This window comes from Canis aureus, chromosome X, assembly GCF_053574225.1.
Source record: "Canis aureus isolate CA01 chromosome X, VMU_Caureus_v.1.0, whole genome shotgun sequence".
NCBI classification, from domain to species: Eukaryota; Metazoa; Chordata; class Mammalia; order Carnivora; family Canidae; genus Canis; species Canis aureus.
The window spans coordinates 124,109,808-124,123,405 of record NC_135649.1 but is presented as its reverse complement, the minus strand read 5'-3'; the positions used below and the strand labels follow the sequence as shown (position 1 = coordinate 124,123,405).

General features: G+C 63.8%; 1 protein-coding gene across 1 annotated transcript; it reads left to right on the top strand.

Annotated features, from left to right (window-relative positions):
• Window positions 1–1,449: 1,449 nt before the first annotated feature.
• Window positions 1,450–10,987, top strand: SHOX (SHOX homeobox). Its single transcript, XM_077888862.1, has 5 exons — window positions 1,450–2,048; window positions 5,140–5,348; window positions 9,243–9,300; window positions 9,402–9,490; window positions 10,742–10,987. The coding sequence occupies exons 1-5, from the start codon at window positions 1,775–1,777 to the stop codon at window positions 10,985–10,987; spliced, it is 876 nt and encodes a 291-aa protein (XP_077744988.1). The 5' UTR covers window positions 1,450–1,774.
• Window positions 10,988–13,598: the final 2,611 nt, after the last annotated feature.

Here is a 13,598-nt window from a genome sequence, read left to right as displayed (position 1 = left end):
AAGGGAGGAGGAGGGCAGGGGGGGAGGAAGGAGGGAGGGATGGAAGGGGGAGGGAAGGACGGAGAGAAGGAAGGAAGGAAGAAGGGGAGAAGGGAAGAGGGAGGGAGGAAGGAGACAAGGACGGAGCCAGGAAGGAGGAGGGAAAAGGAGGAAAGGGAGAAAAGGAAGGAAGAAGGAAGGAAGAAGCAGGAGAGAAACAGCTGGTCGCTGCCCCAGCTCCCTCTGCTCTTGCCCCTCCCCCGACGGGGGGTAGGACACCCCCGCCCCTCCCCGGACCCGGGCGCCCCGAGCGGACCCCCAGTGCCCGGCGCATGCCCCAGGAGCCCTCAGTCCCCCTCTTTCCGCGGAGGACACGGGGCCGGGCCGCCTGGTGCCGGCGGGGCCCGAGGACCCAGGGTGGCCCCGGCCGGGCCCCGAGGAGGAAGGCCCCCTCCCCAAGGCGCTGGCCGAGCTCCTGCAAGACCCAGCAGCGCCCTCTCCCCCCGCAGCGCCGCCGCGGGCCGCGTCCCCCCTCCCCGGGGTGGGCGGGGGAGGCGGAGGGAGGGGGGCGCGGGGTTCCGACACATAACTGGGGGGAAAGGGGGAAAGTCAACTTTATTTGCGGATGACATTTTGCGGAGAGGCTGACACGCCGGACTTCCGGGATGGCGAAAGGATGTCGCGGTGGCCGCGGAGAAAGTGGCTCCTCCTAAGCGCTGGGAAGGGGGCGGCGGGCAGCCCCTGGCTGGGAACAGCGTGCACGACCACAGATAGACGTATTTCCCCCAAATAAAGCGTCCGCCCTCCAGGGTCCCTGCGCGGCTGCGCCGCTCCGCTGGCTGAGCCCCAAGCGGTTTCCAGGCGCTGCCCCCCCGCCCCCCTCCGTGCGCGCCGCGCTCCGAGTCCGGACCCCCGCGCTCCGGCCGCGCGCCCCGGCTGCGCCCCGGTGCTCCCCAGCGCGGCCTCCGCGGTGCCGGCCGCTCTGCATCGCCGCCTCCGCCGCCGCCGAGGTCCCGGCGTCCACGCTCGCGCGGGGGGGACGTGGGCCCCCTTCCTGTCGGGGCGCGGGGTCCTGGAGCTGTTCACCGGCCGCCGCGTGCGCTCCCGCTGCACCCCCTCGCTCCGCGGGCCGCGCCGCCGGGTCCGGCCCGCAAATCCCACCCGGTCTCCGAGTCGGTTCTCGTCCGTGGATCGCGCGTCACCGCCGCCCGGGGTCCCCTCGGCGTGTCCGCATTGCCGCGCGCGGACGCATCCTGCGGGAGAGGCGCGTTCCAGGGGCGCGGGGCTGCGCGCCTCCCGGCCCCGGCCGGCCAGCACCCCGGCAGCGTCCAGAAACTCCTCCTCGGCTTGGGTTTCCGCCGGCCATTGAGGGAATGCGAATGCGGGTACCTGTTTGGGGCGCTGGCGCCTGCGCCCGCTCGCGCGCGCGCGCCGTCTCCCTCTCCCTTCAAAAAGCTGGATGCTCACCTCTCCGCACCAAGGTGCTCAGACGCCAAACAGTGATGAAATGAAAAGAAAGCCAATTGCCGGCCTGGAGGTGGGGGAGAGATAGCGTCTCCGCGTGCGCCCTCGCCGAGCCGGGCGCCCTAATTGCTGCAGACAGGGCGCGCGGGGGGTTGGGCGGAGGTGGCCTCGTATAAATAGTGAGATCTCAAATTGAAAGGCATAAATAACAGCAGGAGGGACCTACCCTCACACGGACCGTCCTCTCCGCGCGGGGACGCGTGCGGACCACAGCCCGGCTCCCAGCCAAGCCCCGCCGAGCCCCGCGGACCCCGCAGCCCCCCGGGCAGCCATGGAGGAACTGACGGCTTTTGTATCCAAATCTTTCGACCAGAAGAGCAAGGAGACCGGCGGCGGCGGCGGCGGCGGCGGCAAGAAGGATTCGATCACGTACAGGGAAGTTTTGGAGAGCGGACTGGCGCGCTCGCGGGAGCTGGGGAGCTCGGAATCCAGCCTGCAGGACATTACGGAGAGCAGCGGCCACTGTCCGGTACATCTGTTTAAGGACCACGTGGACAGCGACAAGGACAAACTGAAAGAGTTCGGCACGGGGAGGGCCGCGGAAGGTAAGGTCCCCGGCGCTCCCGGGCCGGCGGTGCCCGTCGCCCCGAATCCCCTCCAGCCCGCGTCCGAAGGGGCAGCCGTGCTCCGCAGAGAGGCCTCGGCCACCCGGGGCACGGCTTTGCGAAGACAAGGAAGGACAGGCCAGGGCGCAGAGGAGGGGAGGCCGGGGAGCCGCGGCCGGGCAGGCGCTGGGGCCAAGCACCGCTGCAGCGCGGGCTCCCCGGGGTTGGCACCGGCAGTGCCGGCGCGACCTGCCCCGGGTGGGGGTCCTCCGGGCGCATTGGGCGCTGCTCGGCTGTAGGGTATCGCCGAGTGCCGGTGCTCCGGGTGTCCACTCCCCGGCACCCGCGAGGACAGATCCACGCGCATCTCGGGGCCTCCGAGCCTTTGAAACGGGCTGCGCGGGCCGGAGGTCCCGGCTGTCCCGGAGTCGCCCCACCCGCCTGCGGAAGCCTCTCCGCGCGGCTTCCTCTTAGGGAAAACTTTCCCCTTGAACCGTGAAGCTGGATCTGAGCTGACGCGGGCCTCTAAATTAAAACCAGTCGCGCGTCCGCAGGTGGCCACGGTCTGGGCGCGCAGGGAAGGGCCCCGGGGAGGCTCAGGGCGTCCGGGCTGTCAGAGCGCAGGCAGCCCCGGCGAGGGAGCTGCGGGTGCCCTGTGCGCCCTGGGCCTGCTTCCCTTCTGCTCTTCCAGACAGTGGTGGCGGCGGCTGCCCGGATGCTGGATGGGAGAGACGGGCGGATTTCTGGGGGCTCTTCCCGCCGGGCAGCCGTAGTTTCCACCCGGGGACGTGTGACCACACGGGGCGACCAGCAGAGGTAACGCAGAGGCACGAAACGGGCCGGATTTGTCAGGGGGGCACAGTCTGCGCGTGCTGGGAATGTCTCTTTTTCATCACAAAGACAAAATACGGAGCCTTGCCACCAGCCTGGCAGCTCCTGCCCTGCACACCGTCAGCCTGCCTGCGGAGAAGGCCTCCCACCAAGTACAATCCTCCACCCCACACACGGGCACACAGACCCCGGGCCTCCTGCTCCTGGGGACCCTACACGAGCGGTCTCCGAGTGGCGGGGTTCCGGGCCACGGCCTGACAACCGTGCGGGTGACCCACGTAGGCTTCTGAGGCCTTGTCCGGTGGAAGCGGCAAGCTGGCAGAGGCTTGCTGCCACCCAGGCGGCCCGGGCACGACCTGCCTCACCTCGGGGCTCAGCCCTGGTCGCCACCTGGCACACCTGGCTCTTGAGCGCTCGCCGACTTTGCCGTAATGAAGACACAGCTGTGGGCAGGGCGCTCCTCACGGCCCACGCTCAAGTTCAGGGGTTTAGGGCAGCCGGGGCCAGCTCCGTGGCTCCTGACCGGCTCTCCCAGTCCTTCCTCCTTGTCCGCCGGCCTCTGTGCACCCTGATGGCCAAGGCTGGGGACCCTGGAAAAAGGGCCTGGTGTGCGGGGGAGAGAGAGAGTGCGAGCGAGCGCGAGGACAGTGCGAGGACAGTCGGGGCCTTTCAGGGATGAGAGGAAGACAAAACAGGCTGCATTTGTAAGACGGGAGCAGCTTGGAGGTGTGGGAGGCCTGGGGGTTCCAGCAGACACCCCGAGGTCACGGGCGCCCGCACGGCGTCCCGCTGAGCACAGCGAGGCAGTCTGTGGATTTTGCAAATCCTGCCCTGGGTCCTCAGGGGGGCTCCGAAGGCCAGCGTCTCAGCTGGGATCAATCCCTGGCGTCACACATAACAGAAGAGGGAGGAAGGAAGAGTCGGGGCGGCCTCTAGGACGAGGATTTACAGCTGGGAAGAAACGGGGTGTTTCTGGAAATGCGACGCTTTCAGCAGGCGGGAGGGGATTTAAAATCGGAGTATGGGTCAAGTGCCGGTGCTCGGGAGCCTGGACAGAGGACTGGCTGGCTTCCGGCTCCGGGATCCTGGTCGGGGAGCGCGGTGCCCCATGAGCCCGCTCCCCACAGCCGCCTGGGGTCTCCCCGTTGGTAAGTTTCTGGGCTGAGTCATGAAGTGGCCTTCCGGGCTGCGTCCACGCCGCTTTCCAGCTGGGCTCGTTGGCCAGGGTGTCCTGAAGGCGAGCCTCCCCTTGACACCAGGGGACATCTCCTTGGGGCACAGAGGTGGCCTGTGAGTGTGCCCGGCAAGTTCCGTGATGCAGGGAAAAGGCACGGAGATGGCAGGCGCCCAGGGAGGTGCAGCTCCCGCCGGGCACCCAGCCGTGGGTGGGGGAACCGCCTTTTACGTGTGCACTCGATGAGGGGCTGCATTTCCCAGCGGTGGGTGGCAGAGGCGTCTGGTTAGGGTCTAAATGTTGACCTGAGGCTCAGCCCCTGTCCCGCTCCCCCAGCAAGCACAGATGCTATCACCGTCTTTGGAGTAAGAACGTGCCGCTGTTGGTGGCCGCGGGGCTGTGTCCCACCGCCTGCCGACCGCTTGGAGGCAGAGGGCCGTGCTCACCGGCGCGCCCCCAGCCCCCGTGCCGTGCATTTGGGGTGAGTTTTGGTCTCTGGGTCTGCAAAAGAGACCAGAGTGGGGTCCGGCTGTGCGCCCAGCTCCTCGGCATCGGGAGGAGGCTCCGACCCGCCTGGCACGGCCCCTGTCTGTGCGCAGCACCCGGGGGTGGCGTCTTTGCTGGGGCCTGGACCTCAGCCGGGCCGGGGAGAGCCCCACACTCTTGCGGGGAACAGACACCCGGGCTATTCGGCCCAAAGTTGTTTGACTTAAAATAATACTGAAGACCCGATTGGGAGAGGCAGAGCGAGGAGACCGGCTAAGACATGTCGCTATGGAAAGCCGGACAGAGGACACCTTGGGGAAAGCCTTGCGAGATTAGGCCCAGAAAGAACGTGCAGTGATGCCCGAGTGTGTACCAGGAGTGCGGGGTCCCCTGGAGGCCGCTCTGGCCACTGGACGCAGCCCCCCGGGGGTCGGGGCACCCTTGCTGCCGGGGGGCCCCTTCGCCTGCAGGCGCACCCTTGCATGTCAGCCGCGCCGCCGGCCTGTTTGTGGGCGCTGGGGGCGCCCCGGCTCTAGGGAGCCGCAGGGCGGGGTGGGCAGCCTGCCCTCAGCCCTGTGCCCTCCGCCCGCCCGCCCGCAGGTGTGTACGAGTGCAAGGAGAAGCGCGAGGACGTGAAGTCGGAGGACGAGGACGGGCAGACCAAGCTGAAGCAGAGGCGCAGCCGCACCAACTTCACGCTGGAGCAGCTCAACGAGCTGGAGCGGCTTTTCGACGAGACCCACTACCCGGACGCCTTCATGCGCGAGGAGCTCAGCCAGCGCCTGGGGCTCTCGGAGGCGCGCGTGCAGGTAGGAGCGCGGGGAGGCCCCGCCAGCCTAGGCCCGGAGCGCTCCACCGCCGCCCGGGGCTGCAGGCCCCTTCCCGGGAGCGCAGGGGGCAGCCCCGCCAGCGGGTGCTCCCCGGCCCGGAGGCCCCTTCCCGGGAGCGCAGCGGGCAGCCCCGTCAGCGCGTGCTCGGCAGCCCGGAGGCCCCTTCCCGGGAGCGCAGGGGGGCCGGGAGCGCGCCGGCGCCGGGCCTGGCGGAGGTGCCTGGGGCCCTCGCACGCGGGTGGCTCGGCTCGGCTAGCGCGAAGGGCGAGTGCCCACCCGGAGCGGCTGGCCCGGCGTCGGGATGTGTCCTCACCTCTTTCCGCTGCTTCTGTTCCCTCCCCTCCCCCCTGCCCAGGCCCTCAGCCTCCTCCCCTCCCGCCCCTGGGAGGGGAGGCGAGGTGGGGGGAGCCGCGCACCCCGGGCATCTTGATGAGCGCGGCTGCTGCCCGCGCGGGGCCGGATTAGCCGGGGCTCGGCGGGCGGAGGGGGGCGCGCGGGGCGGGGGCGCATGAATTCCTGATGCCCCATCTGGCGAGCCCCTGTCTGCGGGGCCCTGGGCGTGCGCCGCACGTGCGGAGGGGACGCGCTGGGCAGCCTTTCCGGGGCACTACAGACGCCAAGTTACATTTATTAACGCGTTTCTGGGGAGGGGGGGACGGGGGTGTTGGCAAACATCCGGTTCCAACTCGCCTGCCCCGCGTTGTGCCCTCGCGGGGGGACCCCGGGAGGTCGGGCCTGCAGCCTTCCCGTCCTTTCCCTCAAGGCTCTGAGCAGGACAGCAGCGCCGGCCCCAGAAGGGAAGGGAGTCCGCATCCCCCGGGCTCTGGGGACCGGTTTTAAATAAATGGAATTAATATTGCCGAGCGGGGACCGAGAGTGCGCGACAAGCGCCGCGCTTTGGTGTAGAGGATGGACACACTGCGACCCCGCTGTCGTCCCCCCCGCAGCCACCCCGAGCGCACTTGCGAACGGAAGGCACAAACGTGTTTGACTCAATTTCATTTGAGTTTTTTTTTATTATTGTTTTTTATTATTGTTGTTATTTCGGTCCCCATCGCGCTGCACCTAGAGGAGTGGGCGCCCTGGCCTAGGCTTTCCGAGGTCCCCTCGCAACCTCCTGCAGCTCCTGTCCGCAGAGGTGGCACCCGCGCCGCTGGCCAGCCTCTCCCCGGGGGTCCGGACTGTGGCCCCTTTGCCCAGGCCGCGGTCACAGGGTGGCTCTCCCGCTGGCCGCCGTTCTCGGGGAAGATAGATGGGGCCGCGGCATATAAATTAATGAAAAGATTAAACTTTCGCTGAAGGGGACATCACCTTTTATGTCATCTCCCGGTGTCTCTCTGCCTGGGATCTGTAATATCTCCCAGGCCTTGATGTACTGTTTCTATAAAAATAAATTACTTCTAATTTAATTGTACACTATTTCTTTCAGCAGTCTATTACGGACTAACACCTTAGCGGGAGCGACCGGAGTGGCAGGAAATTGGTTCTTGGGTGCTCGCCGGTCTCCAGAAAGCCCTAAAATCAAAGCGGGGGTGGTGGCCCTGGCGGCGGGGAGGGCGGCGCGGGGATGGGAGGGGACACGAGGCGGTGGCGATCCATCCAGGGCCGAATTAAAATTTAACGACTGTAAATAATAATAAAAACAAACATGGGAATCGGACAGAAGGAATAATTTCTCCGCCGGCCACGGGGAAGGCGGTCGCCGGGGTAAAGGGAAGGCAGGGGCGCTCGTAAAAATCAATTAGTTAAAACGAATGGGTCAGGGCGCAGAAGGGGCGAGGGGGAGGGCGCCGGGGGGAGCGCCCCGCGGGCCGCAGGGGTGGGGGGCACCCGGGAGGACGCGTATTTTATTCCCGGCTCCGAGGCGGTGGGTAATCCTTTTCGGTACAGCCTGTCCCGCGTTGTTAAAGGATAGAGTTTCAATTTAGTGTGGAAATTTGCTGTAAATAAATTGGGGATCCTATGGAAGCTGGTCCTTATTAACCTTTTATTTTTAGTGTCGTACTGGCACCTCATATCACGCAGCTGTCAGGGTTATAATGGAAAGTTATGAGACCACAGTGAGGAGCAGGAGGTAATTTAATTACAACAAATATCTTTGGGTTTATGGCGCAGAGCTAAATTAAATGTCATTATTCACTGTCTGTAATGGGAATCAAAAAGAAATCAGATTACGGCATTTGTGAAAGGAATCACCGACCGGCCCTTAATGAAGATATAACCGCTTAACCAGTGTACTGCGCTTTACTTAGCATATTCGGGACTAATTGGAATTGATCGTGAATCACCCCAAGACTGATTTATTATCGCGGGACGCACTGGCTAATTCATCACTTTTACTCTTCATAATCTCACATAATCTCATTCCCCACCCTCACCTCCCCCCAACCCACCCACCGACCCCGCTGCTGCTGCCGCGGCTGCGAGGAAAGGGAGTTTTGCTTTTCTGGATTTAAATAGGATTAGGAATCTTTCTCCCTCCTCCCTCCCTCCCCCCAACAAATGCGCCTCACAGTGGGGGGCACAGTTTGCTCCCCACGGGCCTCCTGGGGACCCCGGTACGACCCCCAGGAGAGGCAGGAGGTCGGGATGGGCGCAGAGGGGTCCCGTGCGACCGGCCCCGGGGTGATGTTGGCGGTGGCGAAGGGGGTAGGGGTGCGGGGAGTCGGGCGAGGAGGGATTCTGTGAGCTGGGGAGGGGAATGCCGGCTGGAAGGGCTTGTGCACTGCGACCTGGATGGAAGGGAGGACGCTTTGGGGATTACTTTCCAGGGGATCATGCTAGAAGTTTTGCAAGCTCCCAGTAGCCTGGCTGGCGGGCTGAGCTTTGGAACCTTCTGGAAAGCTGCTTGTAACCGGCAGACGGTGGCTCCGCTTTGGAGAAAAAGCTGCCTCTTCCGAGTCTGGGGAGGAAAAGTTAAGGTTTCCTGCAGTCCCGGGTGCTTCCAAGCTCCCCGGGTGTGGTGAGGTTTCCCAGGGCGCCCGTGGAACCGGGATCCGGGGGTTAAGGGGAGCCCCCTGCCATACTTGGAGCTGCGCCGCTCAAGCTCAGGGCACCCCAGACTCAGTGGCCCCAGGAAGCCTTTCTTTGTGTTAATTAGTGTTCCACCATCGCGGGCGATTAGGGCGAGCCAGGGTGGCAGGAAAGCCGCAGAGGACAGAGCTTTAGGGGAAAGTCTGTGCCTGAGAATATGGACCGTGGGGCGTCCGGACAAGGGGAGCCTGTGAGCCTGCCCACTGGGGCGGAGGCTTAGGGGTGGGATCCTTGGCACCCAAATTGACTTGGGGATCGAGCTGAACTGCGGAGGGTCCCACTGATGTCCTTTCTCCAAGAATTCGATTTTTTTTTTTTTTAAGAAGGAGGCTGAGGCCCGAAGTTATTGGGTCTTTGTGAATCCAGAACATTCATGAGTCCTTAACAGGAACCGGACCCTCCAGGCTTAGCAAGGAGGGCTTGGAGCTACTGGGTGTTGGGGCAGTTTCCCCGGGAAGGCACCGGATTGGGAGCTACTTATCACTCTGGGCGCCTGCTTCCCCGGCGGCTAAGGTCGGGAGCAGGAAGCTCTGGCGCTCCCAGGGGCTGGCCCAGTGGAGGAGGGAATGCCCACACTGTGTGGAAAGTTCTGGAATCCGCCCTGCTACTCCAGTGCGCACTTCCTCCCTTGATATGGATGTAGGGGCTCCTCGCCTTGGGGCCCGGGCGCGGCCACTTAGGGCCTGGCTGGGTTGCGGCTGCACCCTGGCGCCCGGGGGACCCCAGCGCGCCCCAGGGCGCGCGCACCCTCGCCGTCTACCGTCCTGAGGGTAAAGCAGCCCGAGCTTCAGAGCCCCGCAGGCTCACGCGGCTGCGCGCCTCTCTCTGCTCTGTCCTCAGGTTTGGTTCCAGAACCGGAGAGCCAAGTGCCGCAAGCAGGAGAACCAGATGCATAAAGGTGCGAGCGGACGCTGGGAAGTGGGGGTGGGAGGGGTGCAGAGGCCGCCGGGGTGCCCAGCGCACCCAGGCGGCCCTCACGGCTCCTCTCTCCCCTTGCAGGCGTTATCCTGGGCACCGCCAGCCACCTGGACGCCTGCAGGGTGGCGCCCTACGTGAACATGGGCGCCCTGCGAATGCCTTTCCAACAGGTAGCCCGTCTTTCTCCCTTCTGAGGCGCGCGCGCAGGGGGCCGCCACCTCCCCGCCTCCCTGGCGTCCCGCCTCACCCCCCGCTGCTCCCGCCCCCGCGGAAGAAAGGCTGCCGCTTTTACAAGGGGGCATTTATACACCCGTTGGCACGTATTAAAATCACGCTGTAAAACTCCAAGAGTCACCTTGGGGAGGGCCAGGATATAAACCCAAACAAAATTTTACAAAACTCAGAGTGAAAAAAAAAAAAATCCCACCCACCCAGGCTGCCTGGTTGGGGGTGGAGGCGCGGGGACGCTCGCGCTGCGCTTGGGTAGGCGGCGGCGCTGCGTAGACACCCAACCCCCACCTCGCCGCCCGCGCCAAGGCCTCAAGTGGAGGTGTGTGCACCCCGCTGTACCTGGGCCTGGCTCCCCACCTGGAGCTCCGGGAGCCCAGAGCAGGGACTGCCCTGCGTGCCCCTGGGGTGGCGAGGGTGTCACTGGGCTGCTTGGATGCAGCCACTGGTGCGCGCGCTGGAAGCTGCGTGCGGGAGGCGCGCGCCCCTGAGCGGAGCGCGCACAGCGCACGTGCTCCCTGCCTCGTCCCAGCGCAGAGCCGGTGCGCCCCGTGGAGGCCCCAACTTTGGAGGGGGGTGTGTGCACGCACCGCTCGGGAGCAGGGGTTTTGCTCCAAGGACCAGGCCCGGGTGCATATTTGGACCGGCGTTGTCCAGGGGCCTCTGCGGGTCAGCTAGGGTGTGGGTGGTGATGGTGGGGAGGGGGGGGTCAGTCAATCCACACCTGAGACAGCGGGTGCTCGAGCCTTCCGCGCGCTCCGACTCAAGTGCCCAAAGCCATAAGGGCGTCCAGCGCTCGGGACGTGGGGTCATGCGCCCCCTGGATTCAGAGGCGTCCCTGGGAAGGTGTGCAAGGAGAACCCAGACCCTGGTCGGGGACACGTCACAAGTGCGGAGAAGGGAGGCAGGGGTGGCAGGTGTAGACGGCCCCGATGCTGGCGAGGACAGGGGTGTGTGCGCCAGCAGGGTGGGGGGCTGGGTGTGAGAGCTGCTCAGATTGCCCTGCTCTGCGTGTGCAAAGCAGCCAACAGCCCCCGCCCACTCGGGCATCCAGAGGACAGTTGCGCTCCCCCTGCCCGGCAGAGGGTGGGTGGTGGCCCAGGGCTCCCCGGAAAGGGTCCCTTCCGGGGCGGGGGGGGGGGGACGCGCCCCGTGGCGCACCCGTCCTAACTGTGCCAAGTGTGCTCTCCCAGGTCCAGGCACAGCTGCAGCTGGAAGGCGTGGCGCACGCACACCCGCACCTGCACCCGCACCTGGCAGCGCACGCGCCTTACCTGATGTTCCCGCCGCCGCCCTTCGGGCTGCCCATAGCCTCGCTGGCCGAGTCCGCCTCGGCCGCCGCCGTCGTGGCCGCCGCCGCCAAGAGCAACAGCAAGAACTCCAGCATCGCAGACCTGCGGCTCAAGGCGCGCAAGCACGCCGAGGCCTTGGGGCTCTGACCCGCCGCGCGCCCCGCGCCCCGCCCCGGCCCCACCGCCCCGCCCGCGCTGCGTCCTGCACTCGACCCCTCCGCGCCCCCGACGGCCGCACTGACGGACGCCCTGGAGCGAGCGCGCGGCCTCCCTGCCCGGGGCAGCCCGGGGGCCCACCGCCGGCCGAGGGAGGGGGCCTTCCGGGACCTCAGGACCCCGCCGGACCCTCGCAGAGAGTGTGCGGGAGGCGGCAGGCGACGGTGACACCAGCCAGCCCGGCCCTGCGCCCGCCGCCTGTGCGCCCTGGCCCCGCGCGCCCAGGGGAGCCCCGCGCCTGCTCCTACCCTGTGCATGCGGCCTCCCACACCACACACCTTGGAAGAGCATAGAGTCTATGAAACTAGAGATCTGGGGCTGGTCTCCGCTCAAGATGCCAATTCTTGGTTTGCCAACACTTTTATTCACTGCCACGACGTCGCTTCCATCCCGGGAGGGCGTGGAGGACGGGTCTGGATTCCAGAGTGGACTTGCGCCCGCCAGGCCAGGGCCGTGCTCTGCAGCAATAAGGAAACGCATCTGCCGACCTGACCTGACCTGACCTGACCTCGGGACAAGGTGGGGGAGGGGGCGGGGGGCAGCTGCATCTCCCACCTTGTGACCGCTTTTATTTTTTCCGGGGGGGGGGTGGGCTGGGGTGGACCTGTACCAGAGCGAGCACGGTCTTCACGCACACGTTTGGCCCCAAAGCAAGTTTAGAATTCCTTGTGCCATAGAACCAGGCGACTTTATAACTTTTTCCAATATTTGATTCCTGAATTGACTTATTTTTTTTTTTTTTTTTTTTTTTGCTGTTCTACAGAATTCAGACGCAGATACGTTGCATAGAGACACAGGGGCGCGTGGTTTTAAGGTGTAATACTGATGCAGCATTAACTTTAGTGAAATGCAACTAAGTGCAGTAAAGTGCAATACTGTAAATGTTATAGATTTAAAAAAAAAAAAAAGAAATGAAGAAAGAAAGAATAGCCGTGCACTCTTGACCCTGTCCGCTTCCGACTGGGAAGGGCATTACCTCTTCCTGCATGCTGCGGGCCTGGCCGGTGGGCAGGGGGGCCCAGCGCCAAAGCGATGGGGGCGCCAGTGGGTGGTGGCCGGTGGGGACGAGTGTGCTGTGGTTCTGGGGGAACCCCGGTGTGTGGCAGGTGGTAAAAGCCGAAGCCGGGGCGCCAGGATGCGTCGAGCCGCCCAACACCGGGGTCTCCAAGTCACTGATAGGTTTTAGTAGCCGGTGGCCACTTGCAGGGCTGATTTCTCTTCTCCCTGTGACCTTCCCACGCCCCCTGCCCGTGCCCGCTCCGACTGGCTCAGCACCAAGGAGCCGCTGGCTCGCAAGGATAGGCTCCTGGGACGGGGAACCAAAAAGCCTTCACGGCCCCCCGTTCTGCACCGGGCTTTGGGCAACGTGCTCGGCACATGCTGTGCGGGGCCTCGGGGCTGCGGCCGTGCCGGGCTGGTCTACCTCGATCGACCAGGCGCCTGTCTCTTTGCCTTACTCACCGAGGCCTGCCCGCCCGGACGTCGCGACCTCCAGCACTCCAGCAGTCCCCAGCCGGCCCTCCCGTCTCCCGCACCCCCCTGCACCCCCTTGCACGCCGGTGCGCCCCCGGGTGCCCCCACCCGGCCCCGGCCATTGGGGAACTCCACGTGCCCACCCTCATCCCCAAAGACGTCTCCATCTTTCCAGATCTGGCGTTGCCGATGTTCTTTCCTGATCCATGAACTTTGCTATATGTTTCCAAGAAAAAAACAAACAAACAAAAAATCTTTTTTTCTTTTCTTTTTTCTTTTTCTTTTTTTTTTTTTTTTTTTTGCCTTTCCTTGTAAGGAAACATTTTCCACCTCTCACGGAGCTGAAGTGTGCATCCGTGTGGATGTGTCTCGTGGTGTGTCTCATCCGAAACCCTACACAAACCAAAAGCCTCCTTCGGCTTTTTTCTTTTTTAATTTTAGTAACGCTCTACTATAACAGAAAGACATGAAGAAAGCCAAGTCGGTATTTTTAAATCACGTGCAACTTTTATTCTCGTTTATTATTATAATTTTTTCTGCCCAGGCATTAATGGCATTATCGTGTTAGCCTCATACATGCAGTTTTGCTTTTTACACGGCTGTGAATTTAAAAAAAAAAAAAAGAAAAAGAAGATCCTATAAATGAGCTGGATTTTTCCTTTACATGCACACGATACCTTTCGAATCCTTGAAAGCTAACGACGTTCATCCTAAAATGCAACCCTTGGCAAAGGTTGCAGTTACAAAGCGTCCATCCCTGGTTTTTCTGTGTGTGTGTGTGTGTGTGGTCCCCCCCCCCAAAAAAGCGACTAATAATTTTTAATCGAAACGTAGTCCTCATAAACCACTCCCTGTGCAACGGAAAACTCACTCCACAGGAGCACAAGGCCACGGGGTTTGATCTTGGCAGAAAATCGGGAGATTTGAAAGCAGGGTCTCTGGCGCCTGGCTGCGCTGGGCGTTCTGGTGGGTGAGACCTGCTGGGTGGTGGGTGGGGGTGGGCTCCCCGAATGCTTGTTCTTGCTTTTTTTTCTTTCTTTCTTTGGTCGGATTTAACATGGAAAGTGCG

What these genes read in the sequence shown, in the direction of transcription:
- SHOX (XM_077888862.1), top strand. Translation starts at nt 1,775, where the DNA reads ATGGAGGAACTGACGGCTTTTGTATCCAAATCTTTCGACCAGAAGAGC. An exon ending in CACGGGGAGGGCCGCGGAAG is followed by an intron (nt 2,049 to 5,139) that starts GTAAGGTCCCCG and finishes GCCCGCCCGCAG; the next exon opens with GTGTGTACGAGTGCAAGGAG. An exon ending in TCTCGGAGGCGCGCGTGCAG is followed by an intron (nt 5,349 to 9,242) that starts GTAGGAGCGCGG and finishes CTCTGTCCTCAG; the next exon opens with GTTTGGTTCCAGAACCGGAG.